We start from the raw sequence: 13482 nt of genomic DNA, 5'->3' as shown, positions 1-13482 counted from the left end.
GTAATAATAATAAAAAAAAACGGATGTAGGGTATTTCTACCTGAAACACATATGGTCCATGAGCGTAGAGGGGCATTTTTGCTTCTGCACGTTCATGAAACACAAGTGGTTCATATACCCCCTGACGCACATATGGCTCAGGAACGTATCAGTGCTTATCATGCGCACGTTTACTGAACCATATGTGGCTCAGCGGACAGGGAACGTGTTAAGGAGAACTGCCAAACTACATATAAGCACGTGTTATTATATTAGTTTGCGAAGTTTTTAAATCATTTTGACACAGAAAATGTTAAAGTTAATGCTGCCCTATAGTCACAGGTACCCCACTTTACCTTATGTATGTGCACCCTTCCAGATGTGATGTGATATCAATATAAATTGTATTCAGATATTTATTATTAGTCAACCTCTTTATGAAATAATATGAATCGTCTCAGATAGTTTTTTAGTGTTGAGTATTGAGAGAGTATCAAGTATATAAAGGGTGTTTTTTTTAGAGGTTAGGTTTCCAAGATGAAATAAAACGTATATAATTTAATGTTATGGCCAAGAATTTAGCTTTATTATAAATTTAGCTTTATTTCGGGCAAGAATTTAGCTTTATTTCGGACAAGTGGCCGCCGCAGCTGGCTCGAATAAATTCCAGCCGAGAGGGCCAATTTTCGACCACTTTTTGCAGCAATTGGGGCCGTATGTCAGCAATAACGCGCCGAATAAACCAAAGGTCGTCCACATCAACATCGTCCAATTCTGGTACGAAAAAGTCATTAATCATGGCTCTATAGCGCTCTCCATTGACTGTAACATTATGGCCGGCTTCATTTTTAAAGAAATATGGACCAATGATTCCCTCTGCCCATAGAGCACACCAAACAGTGAGTTTTTGAGGATGTAACGGCGTCTCAGCAATGGCTTGTGGATTATGTTCACTCCAAATGCGACAATTTTGCTTATTGACATACCCATTCAACCAAAAGTGAGCTTCATCGCTGAACAAAATTTTCTTGTGAAAATCGGGATCGGTGGCCATCTCGTTTTGGGCCCAAATTTGCACGATTTGCAAAGTTGTTCAGGTGTAAGTCTATTCATTATGAAATGGCAAACCAAACTGAGCATAAATCAAGTGACAGCTGTCAAAAAGACCATCTACGAAAAAAGTAGTGCCAACTTGAAAACCTAACCTCTAAAAAAAACACCCTTTATGTATATATTGCAGTGGTTCTTGGTGGCTCTAACAAACCCTAAGCTCCTAGGGTTATATATCTTACTTGCATGGTCCTAAGATGACATATATATATACGTACATATATGTAAATAATATTCTTTACACTGTGGCTTACTTACCGTAGTATTCAAGAGCTTAACTAAATCAACTAATGGTAAGCATCAATGAGCTAATAAACAGTAAAGAACTGAGAAGGTTTGGTAAAACATATTGGAAGCTATGTCATGCCGCGATTAATAATTATTCTCTGATTCTAGATTTCTTGAGCCATGGTGCTCATCTTTTTTTATATAAATACCCTACGCACCCACTCAATGACGAAGGTAACATATGCATACACACATTTTATAATCCCTCTATAAGATGTTGCCTGTTGCTGATTATGATTTTCTATTCAATACATTTCATACATGACTTTATAATGTAAATATTAGACACTATCTTGGACTTTGAAAGTGTGTCATGACTTAGGTCATAGTCGTGGCACACAGACAAGTAAATGTAGAATATTTATGCACACATAGCAACAGTTCTTGCCTATGCCATAGGTATACTAACAATAATTTGGTGAATGTAGGCATGATTGTATAGTGATTGCTTGTGGGTGGGGAGCTGTGCTTAATGTGTGTATGTACAAATGCATATACAGCCATGCCGTTGAAGTCACTACGTACACCTACATTTCATCACAGTCAACCAATGTCCTTATCAATATCAACCAGTCAGAATATGCAGCGCAGCGCAGCTATTCAACTGTGTTGCTTAACAGGAAACTTTTCTTTTTTCTGTCATTATGGCCTGTGCTGTCGAATGAAAGGCACTTCATGCATTTTGTAGCCGATACACAGGTTCCCGTTAAACTGTCATATCAATTGTGTCTATTGCATGGAAAAGGGGAAAATCTGAGGCTGTTGAAACATACATACTGTACAAATTACAGCGGGTATGAGCGTGTTCTTGCTTACAATAAAAGATGCATGCATTTGTATGCGTCATATGCAGACACTTGTATACACTTTTGCCGAGGACACTCATAGGCACTACTTAGGCATCGAGGGATCGTGTGTAGTACCTAGGTTATTTTTAAACAAGTTCCACTGTGTTATAGAAGCACTCTTGTGCATTTCCCTACTGCTACTCGTTGCTAAGTGAAGCACAAAAGTTGAAATAGCAACAACAACAACATAGTACAAATTATTCCTTTAATTGTGCATTAGCTTTGTTATGCATCTGCTTAAGTGCCCTTGGCTGTCATTCTTCGCTGAGGGAGCACGGACAGTTTAAAGGGAAGAGTTGCAGGGGTTCAGTTTAAAGTGGATGCATTAAATTTATTTTCTCCCGCCACAAAACATAAACTTACCCAAAGAAGTGATTCATCTTTTGACTTTATGATATAAAGCACATGCCTGAAATTTTGTGTATCTACTTTTTTAAGATTAGATTCAAATTTGGTCTTTCTTAAGTTTTTCTATGATTTCATTGACGTCATTCCACTGATTGATCGATCGACTTATGTTCGTAATCATCATTCCCTTCTTTTAGAGCAAACAAGAAAATATGCCGAAAATGTTCAAAAATTTCACTTCAAATTTTACCAGATGCGGTGAACTTGGTCACCCTTTCGAAAGATTTATAATTTTCGTAAATTGCGTGGTACGTCAATCATATCTGTCACTAGTGATACAAACAGACAAGCATCACTCAAAATATTTTTTTATTTAGTAAAAAAGTTATTTAAAAACAAAACTGGATGCTTAATTTTGCGCCACCTTGTATATTACAAGAGGTAATTAAATTTATATGTATTATTATGTATGTAATATATTATATTTATATTTAAATGACCGGCCGCCGTAGCCGAATAGTTTGGTGCGCGACTACCATTCGGAACTCACAGAGAGAACGTAGGTTCAAATCTCGGTGAAAACATCAAATTAGGAACACATTTTTCTAATAACGGTCGCCCCTCGGCAGGCAATGGCAAAGTGTATTTCTACCATGAAAAAGCTCCTCATAAAAATATCCACCGTTCGGAGTCGGCTTAAAAGTGTAGGCCCCTCCATTTGTGGAACAACATCAAGACGCACATCACAAAACAAACAGGTGGCGCTAAAGTAATCTTCCTATCAGAAAATGCTATAAATTTTGCGATTGGCCCCTAATGTCAGTTCTGTTTTGACATTTGTGTAGTAAAAACATGCGAAATACACGTTAATAAACAATGTTACGCTACACTGCTCCAGAACGCGGAATATTGCTGACTTTGCTGACTATTTATTTGACCAATAATCGGTCGGTGAATTTCGTCGCAGTTTTCTCGCCGTCCAACGCCTACTGGTAAAACACTGCGACGTTTAGCCGCTCGCCTCGAAGAGACTGGCACAACACGAGATGCTGCCAGGCGTGGCAGACCCCGGAGTAGCCGTTCTGCAGAGAATATTGCTGCTGTAGCCGAGGATGTCATGGAAGCGCCGTCGACATCGACCAGACGACGTGTCACGCAAATGGGTATCAGTCGACGGTCTTTACAGCGAATTTTGGTACAAGATTTAAAGATGTTTCCGTCCAAAGTCCAGACCGTGCATCAGCTGTTAGCTGCTGACCGCCAATCGCGTCTAACATATGCTCAAGCCATCCTTAATCACCACCAAGAGGAAGATGATAATCATGAGTGATGAGGCCCATTTCCATCTTAGCGGGTACGTAAATAAGCAAAATTTACGCTTCTGGGGCACTGAAAGTCCGCGTGTAACCCACGAAGAGCCATTACACCCGTTCAAAGTCACTGTATGGTGTGACTGTGTAACCAAACGGTTACTGTGAATGGTGAGCGCTACAGAGCAATGATCAATGAGTTCTTTTTGCCGCAACTTGATGAATTGGGATTGGAAAACATGTGGTTCCAACAGGACGGTGCAACAGCACACACTGCGCGTGCCACAACCGATATGCTGAAGGATACATTTCCCGGGCGCCTAATCTCCCGTTTTGGCGATTTGCACTGGCCAGCAAGATCGCCTGATTTGCCCGCTCCAGACTTCTTTTTGTAGGGCTTTTTGAAGTCGCGGGTTTATGTCAACAAGCCTCAGACTCTAGCAGCTCTTAAAGACAATATCCGTCAAGAATGTGAGGACCTATCGCCGGAAGTTTTGGCCTAAGTGATGGAAAATGCCATAAAAAGGGCTCAAATGGCATTCAACTGTGGCGGCGGCCATTTACATGACATCATATTCTCGACTTGATGTAAAAAAAATTAAAAGACCAAATAAAAATAATCCACAAGAAGAATCAAAGTTTTTCTTTTTTTTTTAATTACAGCCAAAAAACATCGCAAGGTTACTTTTGCGCCACCTGTTATAATTAAATCTAAAGCCGTATATAGATAATTTGTTACTGAACTTATTCGGCCGCTTTTTACACTTATGGAGAAGTTCTATCAGAAATATCAATTTATAATGCTGAATCCGGTCTATACTGCTTTTTATATATCCGAGCACATTTTAGTTAAATTTAGTTTGGGATGAGTATTAATTTTTGGAATGATAAAGGGCTTGTTGCATATAAAAAATGGATGTAGTTTTTATCCGATCTCAATAATATTTATGTCGAATCTAAATGAGGTCGGAAGCAATATGTGTTACCCATTTTATTAAGTCGTTTTCGAGATACACGAATTTACCAAGAAATAGGCGTAGTTTCCATTTCTTCATTACTTCTCATTTGATAATCAATGTTGCTTGCAACATTTCACGACAAGCCAATGCATGTTGCGAGCCGTCATTCATTTTTCTATGTATAGCTGTGGAAATTATGTCGGTATAAAGATTGTTTGGGATTATTATCCAAAATATGGAGGATTTATTATTTGTTTTATTTAGGATAAAGACAAATATTTTCTATTTGCGTAAACAGCCTATATGTCTTAGGAAGGTTATCTGCTCACACGTCGCAGTTTGTGAATTTTTAAATTATTTTTTCAAACTTTTGTATGTTCATAATGATTCCTGTTTTTTTTTTTTTTGTTAAATTTGCACTCATTTGACGATTTTATGATCACTGGGTTACACAGCTTACAAGAAAAACACTTTTCTCCTTTGAAAAATTCTTCAATGCATACAAATGAAGGACCACTTAGCCTTCACGGTCTCAACTTCGCGTAATGCGCTGATGCAACCATCTAGCACAACAAACGGAAACTTTACGGCTCCACAGATCTCATCCGAACAATATAAGCGTCCGTTGTGGCACTACACTTTGGGGAAGATTTTCTTACTACACGTCACAAACCTGAACAATTTCATCCAGAAGATCAACCTCTTTCAGAAAAGTATACATTAATTGTACATCGCTCAATTATCGTTGTAATAGATGGTACTCAGTGTGTTCATTGCCGGCAATTCCTACGTGTCCGGAGATCCACATAAGTTTAATCATGTTGGAACAGCGTATTAATGTAATGCGGATGGTCACCATTTCACTCTGAGTATTGGTTGGTTATACGACGTCATCGATGCACGAGTAGCTATATGTGGGCACAATGAGTTTGCCTCTGTTTATCTTGGCAAAGATATCTGCTTAGATCACTATTTCTCTATTGGAGAAATAGGTTTGACGTTTTTAATCAACAACTGTGGGTATGCTTCTGTCAAATGGCTAACATAGCGACAAAAATCATTGAGTGGAACTACCTTCCATTTTTTTATCATGATAACATTATTCGATTATTCCATTAGTCCAGTTGTTGGACTAACACAATTGTCTTTTTAATTCATTACCGTGTTTACATTAACTTAACTTTTCATTTTCGTTTATACTCGTACGAGGTCGATATGTTGATTCCTTGCACCCAATTCTATGAGAGAGATCATCCCAGCTTACGCCACGCAAAAATGACTCCCAAAACTTCACTTTAATCTGCATAATATTGCTTCTTATCATTCTTGCACAAAATCCTGATGGACATATGCATTTGGTTTCCCCTTTCATTTAATTTGAAGAATAATTTAGCCCATTACTACATCTCCTAGTAAAAATTTTCGAAACATAAGTAATTTTTTTCGTTGTTTTTATTATTTTCAAAAATTATAACCTGCCCAGTTCCATAGAAGAGAACGATGAACTGACACGATTTCATGAAAAAAGGTAGCTTTCCACAGATTTATACGTTTACGGACCAAGTACATATACGTAAAAATCTTTGCTAGTGTCTTCCCATTTGCGTGATGCACTGCTGAGATTGATTGTGTCAGCTGGCCCGGCGATTACATAGCCTATTGCTTATTAAAGCAAAAAAAGTCGAAGAGCAACGTAAATACTACTAAATAAGATTCACTAAAATACTTTTTACAAACAAAAAGTTTTCTAACAAAATACTGTGCTTTATTTAGATTGGTATTTTTTCTTGGTTACGAAAATGTTGTACTTTGGCTATTGCCCGCCATTGCCTCTTGCAAACACTTTTGCATTTTTAATTTTTTAAATGCCACTTATGCTATACGGCGCCTATTTATGCATATCTGCTTATGTATACTATACTTATACATACATATATGTATAGATGTGTGTTCGTATTAATTTGAAAAAGCATAATTTTTATTTATTTGGTTTCAGTTATTGTTTTTTTTCTAACTGAGCCAATGGAATTTTTTTAATTAAAACAAAATGAAAAAGGGTGAAGCTTTGGCGAAGAAATTACTATTGCAGATGGTCGGATTCTCTTCACGGGGGCTAAGGTTTTAACATTTCGGCCTAAAGTGCAATTAATTTATCGAATATATCATGTATAAAACAACTTCAAATATAATGTATGTTTTCAGACTCAGTAGAATTTAATCTTCCGTTAGGCACCCGTGACTGGCCAGACTTTTTCGACTTTGGACGTGAATTTAACATATTTCTACTATAGCTAACGACTTGAGCTTCCAGGTTGCTTCCTAGAATTTAATTTTGTATCGATTTATGGATATAACCTTTTAAAAAGGATCCTCGAACAGAACGTAAAAAGGCCAGACTCGGGAGCCCAACCGAAGGTTTTAAATAAGGCGTCCGACGGAGAGTTAAATCTCACTTGATCCCTAATAATCCCATTATTACCCTTTCTAAAAAGCTAAACGCATTATTTTCGTTATTATTCAGTTTTTGCAAAATATTGTGAAGTTAAACGGTTTCTGTATATTTGGTTCTATGCATCCTTTAGAAAAACAGTAATATTTCTTTGACTCCGCTGCACAGTAAAATGAACGCAAACGAAACAAAACCAATCTATAATTGCACAAAGTATTCACAGAGATGTATTTAATAGTCGCAGGCTGCACACTAGATGTAAATATGTATGTACAAAATAATTACTACCTAATTTTGGGACTTTTTAAGTCAGCTGGGTAATCACTTGGTGCGTGACTACCATTCGGAAGTGCATAAGTTCGAAACTTTGTGCATGAAACACAAAATGAAGTAAGTTTTTTTCTAATAGCGGTCGCCCTTCGGCAAACAATGACAAACCTCCGACCGTATTTCTGCATGAAAGAGCTCCTAATAAAACACCATATACCATTCGTAGACGGCATAAAACTGAAAGTCCCATTTGTTTAAAAAAACATCAAGACGCGCACTACAAATCGGAGGAAGAGCTGGCCAAATACCCAATAAAGGGTGTGAAGGCTAATTATATATATGTATGTATACAAGTATATATAAAACTGCACGCTGGAAATTTTTCTAAAAATTCTGTTTAAAAGGTTTGAAATTTTATGAAAATTTGCTGAATGTTTTTTAAAGCTTGCAAGTTTGAAACCTAGATTTATATAGTTTTTGTAGTGGAATGAATTATATTTCCATAAAACATTATTAAAGGTATATAAGAAACAAATAATGCCACACGGCGACCATTGATGCAGAGCTATGTGCGTGCGGAGAGGTAAACTCTTTATACACCAAGATTTTCATTTTTTCATTGTGCCAGATTTAATCCAATAAGGAGTAAATATAAACTATCCGTTAACTATAAAGGCTTTAAATCAGTGTTATCACATGCAAATGAAAAGGGACATAGTAAATTTGCTTTCGTTTATTAAAGAAGCTAACATTGAATTTTAGCATTCCTTACATACAGTTATCATAGACGGTGAAATACCCTGCCGCTTTGTGGATTTTCATCCCATTTAAATAAGAGTTGAAAAAAATAGTTACGAAACGCACTTCATGTATACATATGTATACTATATGCATACTATATGTATGCAGGTGTGTATGTACAGCGCGCGCTTTATGTTCCAGGTCGATTTTGTATAGCCATCATTTCAGTTTGTATACCATTGTCTGTAAGCATTTAATAGTGTTCAATAACAATTAAGTTGGTATCCAAAATTGTCATTATTTATATATCTATCTTAACATGAATACTGTGTTTTTCGGTGTTATTAATATGCCGAGCAAGGCAAACATTTATGGCATTAAGGATACCTGCTTCAAATTCATACACTTGAGTTACCTCATATTCTAGCCATAAACTTGTATTTCATACAAATTTAAATAAGGAAACACTGATCTAGAAAATAAAAGGTATCCGGATGTGCAAAAAAGATGCTGACTATACAAAAATAATTCTTCTCGCCTTTCATTTGAACTACCATACGCAAAGGTAGTTGTCGGTAAAGCAGTGCAAATGTAACTGTACAGTGTTGCCTGCCTTTGCTCTTCACTCCATAATAAGTGTTCACTGTTTTTTCCCTGTTTATCGATTTTTATGCCATGGAATTTGACAGTGCCATGTATGTGTGTGTGTAGTCATCTCAAAAGTGTCAAACGTTTATTAAATTATTGGCGAAATATTCAACGGTCTCCTTTTTTATGAAATATATCACTAAAACAATAAAGATTCATTAAGGTAAGCAAGCAGTAACAATTTTACAATTAAATTCTCAAAAATCAGTTTGAAACTTGCTCGTTCTCTTCCCCAGTGTTGGCATGTTCGGCACTCTGCAAAATTATCTTAGTGGTGTGCAGCGCGCCTGGTCTGCGGCAGATGGCGAAACATTGGCATCTTTTATTTCACTCAAAGACAAACATATAATGAATCGTAATTTATATGTCGAGTGTCCAGAGAATACAGTGGAGCGTATGCTGGATCCGCCTATTGATGAAATTGTCTGCGTTCATCTGAAAGTGCTGTATTACTTAGGTTTGGAAAGTGAGTAGAGAGTTTATACACGGTGTATTTTTTCTTGTTTCGCCCTTCAATAACTGTATGTTTTTTGTAGCACGGGACTTCATGCAAGCATATCGCCAACAATCACAATGCATCCAGTCCGTAGTGAAGATGTTGCAACAGCTGAAGGAAGAGAACTGGTGTCTGCCTATTATGTACACAACCTGCTTGGATTTACGTATACTAGCGCAGAAGTGTGAAGAACTTGGCAGTAGTAACAAGCCAGGTGAAATTCTTGAAAAGGCTGCCGACTGCCTTATGAGCTGCTTCCGTGTATGCGCGGCCGATAATAGGTATGTTTTATTGCCTTACAAAGTCTTCTATTCCTCGAAAGTCTTAATTTTTTGTCCTTACATTCGTTTTTTAGATCTTCCGATGATGACACCAAACGCCTTGGCATGCTCAATCTTGTTAATCAGTTATTCAAAGTTTACTTTCGCATCAACAAATTGCATTTGTGTAAGCCATTGATACGCGCCATCGATAGTAGCACCTTCAAAGAATCCTTTCCACTGCCAGAACAGATTACGTATAAATATTTTGTAGGACGAAAAGCAATGTTTGACTCGGACTACAAGAGCGCTGATGAATTTCTCTCATTTGCGTTGCGCAACTGCCCACGCAATTTTCCACGCAACAAGCGGCTAATACTGATCTACTTAGTACCGGTAAAAATGCTACTTGGCTATTTGCCCAAGCAGCATAACCTCGAACGTTTTGACCTACTACAGTTTCATGAACTTGCTGTGGCGCTTAAAGAGGGCAATGTTCGCAAGTTCGACGAAGTTATACAGCGTCATGAGATATTCTTTATCAAATGTGGCATTTATTTGCTGGTTGAAAAATTGAAGTTCATTGTTTATCGCAATCTCTTCAAGCGTGTATATATAATTAAGCAGACACATCAATTGGATTTGCGCGCATTTCAGGCGGCATTGCAGTTTGTTGGCGAAACAGACATGAGCATCGATGAAACGCATTGCATAGTGGCGAATTTAATTTTTGAGGGTAAAATCAAGGGATACATATCGTACAGTCACAATAAGCTGGTGGTGTCGAAGCAGAATCCATTTCCACCACTCAATACAGTTTCCTAGGAGCGGCTGATGTGTGGCGCAGAGCCTCACGCACCAGGATCTTTAAGTTATTTATAAATCATTTGTATACCAAAAACTATGGTACGCTATTCGAATGTATTTTATTGTATTAAATGTTAGATATGCATCGAATTCCGCTAATAGAACTTCTGAACTGATAATTATGGCATAAAACTGTAAGAAAGAAAGAAAAAAAAGCAAATAAATAAGATTAGCTATTTCTTACTGCAGAAATGCAATAACAAATTATGAAATATCCAATGCAAGAAATATGCTTTTAATCCTAATTGAAAGACGCTTGTGAACTAGAGTAGTACCAAAAGTAAGGGGTTACATCTAGGTTTCACCTAGCTCCATTATAAGAAACTACTGAATTTTCGCTCGACCAAAACAACGGTAATGGGATGCATCAAGTAACGGATCATCACGCAAAAATTCCGATTTAAGTCAACCCACATTACTGGGAGTCACTTTCGTAGATGGCAACATAAAAAGCGATCGAGAGCCCAGTTTTAAACAACGCGGTGCCCAATTAGTTGCTGGGATCTAATAGGATTTGCCAAAACACCACTCACCGGACTTCTGGTGTCTCCGAACAGCATTTACTGCTGGAAGCCAAGCAGTCCTAAACCTGCCCGCAGCTGTATCATTGAATACACTGACACAATTCACAAATACACCCTACAGTAACTTCAGTTTTGGGAATATCGGTAGACGTTTCCCAGACAGTTGATTATACGTTACCGGAATGGCTCGGACTTATAGCTGGTTAAGAATTGCCACTTCCCCTAAACTTTCCGGCGAGTGTATGGTGTTACAACAAAAACAATGGAATAACGACATTCACAAGACATTAGGTTGTACCTGCCGGAATAACTTTGATTTTACTCGATAAAGAACCATAAATTCAGTATTTTGATCCCGATGCACAGATTTAGTTGCCTCGAGAGACCCACGGCAGTTGATTCTACGTTACCGGAACGACCCGGATTTATATACGGCCAAGGGCTGTCACTCCAGCAGCATTCACCGTACATATATGGAGAATGTTTATGCTGCTACAACAACAATAACAACAAGAAACCCCCTTTTACACTAGCACGTACTGATACTGTAGGAAGTGAAAGTCCTACTTATCCTAAATTTACACCGATAAAACAATATTCATGTCTTCTGCGTTTCACTAATACATCATCTTTTTTCCTGCACCTATAAATAAACTCATCTGAAACACCTTTCCTGTTTTGTCCTGAATGTCGAAACAGCTCGCCTGTTAGACCCACCGTTGGGTTATATTGGCGGCAACTTATAAACAAACCGTCTCTGTTAAAAACTGTTACAACAAAAACGACCGCATTATCGGTAATCTCCTCGAACTGAACATATCAAGGAGTTACAAATCTATCTCTTTGAGTAGTTGGTTAAAAGATTACCCCACCTGTTGCAGTTATCAGCTTGGTCCACAACTTTTGGCTCTTAGCTCTGGAGTAACTCACATTTTTCTCTACCAAGTGCTGGTTTAGTAATCTAATCCTATTCAGATCGGAATCTAAACTTGGATTTAGGTATATTTATCTTTATTTTTTTTAATTTTACTTAGTGTAAATTTGTTTTTGTACATAAAATTATATGTGTGCATATGTATGCGTATGTATTCAACGGATACGACTCTACTGAACTAATAATTTTTGTATTTTTATTTTGCAGATATTCAAGAATTCTATGAATTAACGCTGCTGGACGACTCGAAGACAATACAACAGAAGACAGCGGAAACCCTGCAAATCGCTAGCAAATGGGAACAGGATGGCCATGCAATAAAAATCGCTGACGTAAGTAAAAAAGCCACCAAGTAGTTTGTTGTTATTTTTTTCAGTATCGGCAAAATTTTAATACTTACTACCACCGGCTGGCAAAAAGCCAGTGAACTTGCCAATTGGCAAAAGCTTGAGTTGCAAACCAGTGTGAAAAAATGCTGTTGTCTAGCCTTTGTGGTTGCACATTTAACTTTCGTAAATTTCATATTAGCATGCAGCTTTGAGGTCTCACTACAGTTAATGATGAGTTGATGGAAAGTAATATCTCTTATAATTAAAAAAAATGATGCGTTTGTGACACAACTAGAAGGTTGTGAGTGTATTGATAACGATCGTTCCCTGCTAATTTCAATGCTCTATGTTTGTCTTTTTTACTCCAAGGGATTTTCGGTCACTTTATCTACTTCAGTTTAGAAACGAGATTTCCGCTCCGGCAGGAAGTATAAAACACGAATATCGTAAGAAAAGAACAGTAAACCGTTGGTTCAATAATTTTCAGAGCCGAAATATAGTCCGTTGCAAAATTATGGTAGCACCACAAATTGACAATTTTTGACTATTTATTTATTTTTTAATTATAATTATTGCTTTGTAAAAATATTTATTTATTTATTTTAAAAATTTACTTAAAGAGTAAATCTTACAGCTAATTGTAACATAAACCGATAGCTTCGAGGCCTTACGCTTAAGTAAAAATATAGTTCACTCAAGGTGCATTGCGAAGGTGACATCAGTACTTATAGATCAGCATTTAGATTTTTTTGTAAAAAAAAATACTTTAAACTTTTTACCAAACGCAAAAAAAATTTTTTATTTCATTCAATTAGAAACCAAAAATATATTTATAAAAATTTAATTTAAATTGCGCTTGGCCAAACACCCAAAAAGGGATGTAAGCGCCAATTATACAAGTAATTATATTTATATATATTCTTTAACGTCTTTCATTTTAGGTCAGGTTCCCACTATTTATATTATATTTATTATTGGAACTTACACCCTTTTTGGCTTTATGGTCGTGCTCGTCCTTCTATTTGCGGCGCGCGTCTTGATTTTCAAACAGACTACGAACGGCAGATATATTTTTATGAGGAGCTTCTTTTTCATGGCAGAAATACACTCGGAGGTTTGTCA

At 37.0% G+C, this 13482-nt stretch overlaps 2 protein-coding genes across 6 annotated transcripts in view; both read left to right on the top strand.

The window, feature by feature from the left end:
* The window catches only part of LOC128858483 (disks large 1 tumor suppressor protein), a 157069-nt gene that overhangs the window by 12443 nt on the left and 131144 nt on the right, over positions 1-13482 (top strand). For all 5 annotated transcript variants that reach the window (XM_054094804.1, XM_054094803.1, XM_054094802.1 and 2 more), the window contains exon 3: positions 12239-12363. In XM_054094804.1, the coding sequence (XP_053950779.1) occupies positions 12239-12363 (125 nt within the window). The remainder of the gene's footprint in view (positions 1-12238; positions 12364-13482) is intronic.
* On the top strand, positions 8986-10818 carry LOC128858485 (PCI domain-containing protein 2 homolog). Its single transcript, XM_054094809.1, has 4 exons — positions 8986-9113; positions 9187-9416; positions 9487-9727; positions 9802-10818. The coding sequence occupies exons 2-4, from the start codon at positions 9194-9196 to the stop codon at positions 10529-10531; spliced, it is 1194 nt and encodes a 397-aa protein (XP_053950784.1). The 5' UTR covers positions 8986-9113; positions 9187-9193; the 3' UTR covers positions 10532-10818.

This window comes from Anastrepha ludens, chromosome 3, assembly GCF_028408465.1.
Source record: "Anastrepha ludens isolate Willacy chromosome 3, idAnaLude1.1, whole genome shotgun sequence".
NCBI classification, from domain to species: domain Eukaryota; kingdom Metazoa; phylum Arthropoda; class Insecta; order Diptera; family Tephritidae; genus Anastrepha; species Anastrepha ludens.
The sequence above is the reverse complement of the archived record's forward strand: the minus strand, read 5'-3'. Positions and strand labels throughout refer to the sequence as shown.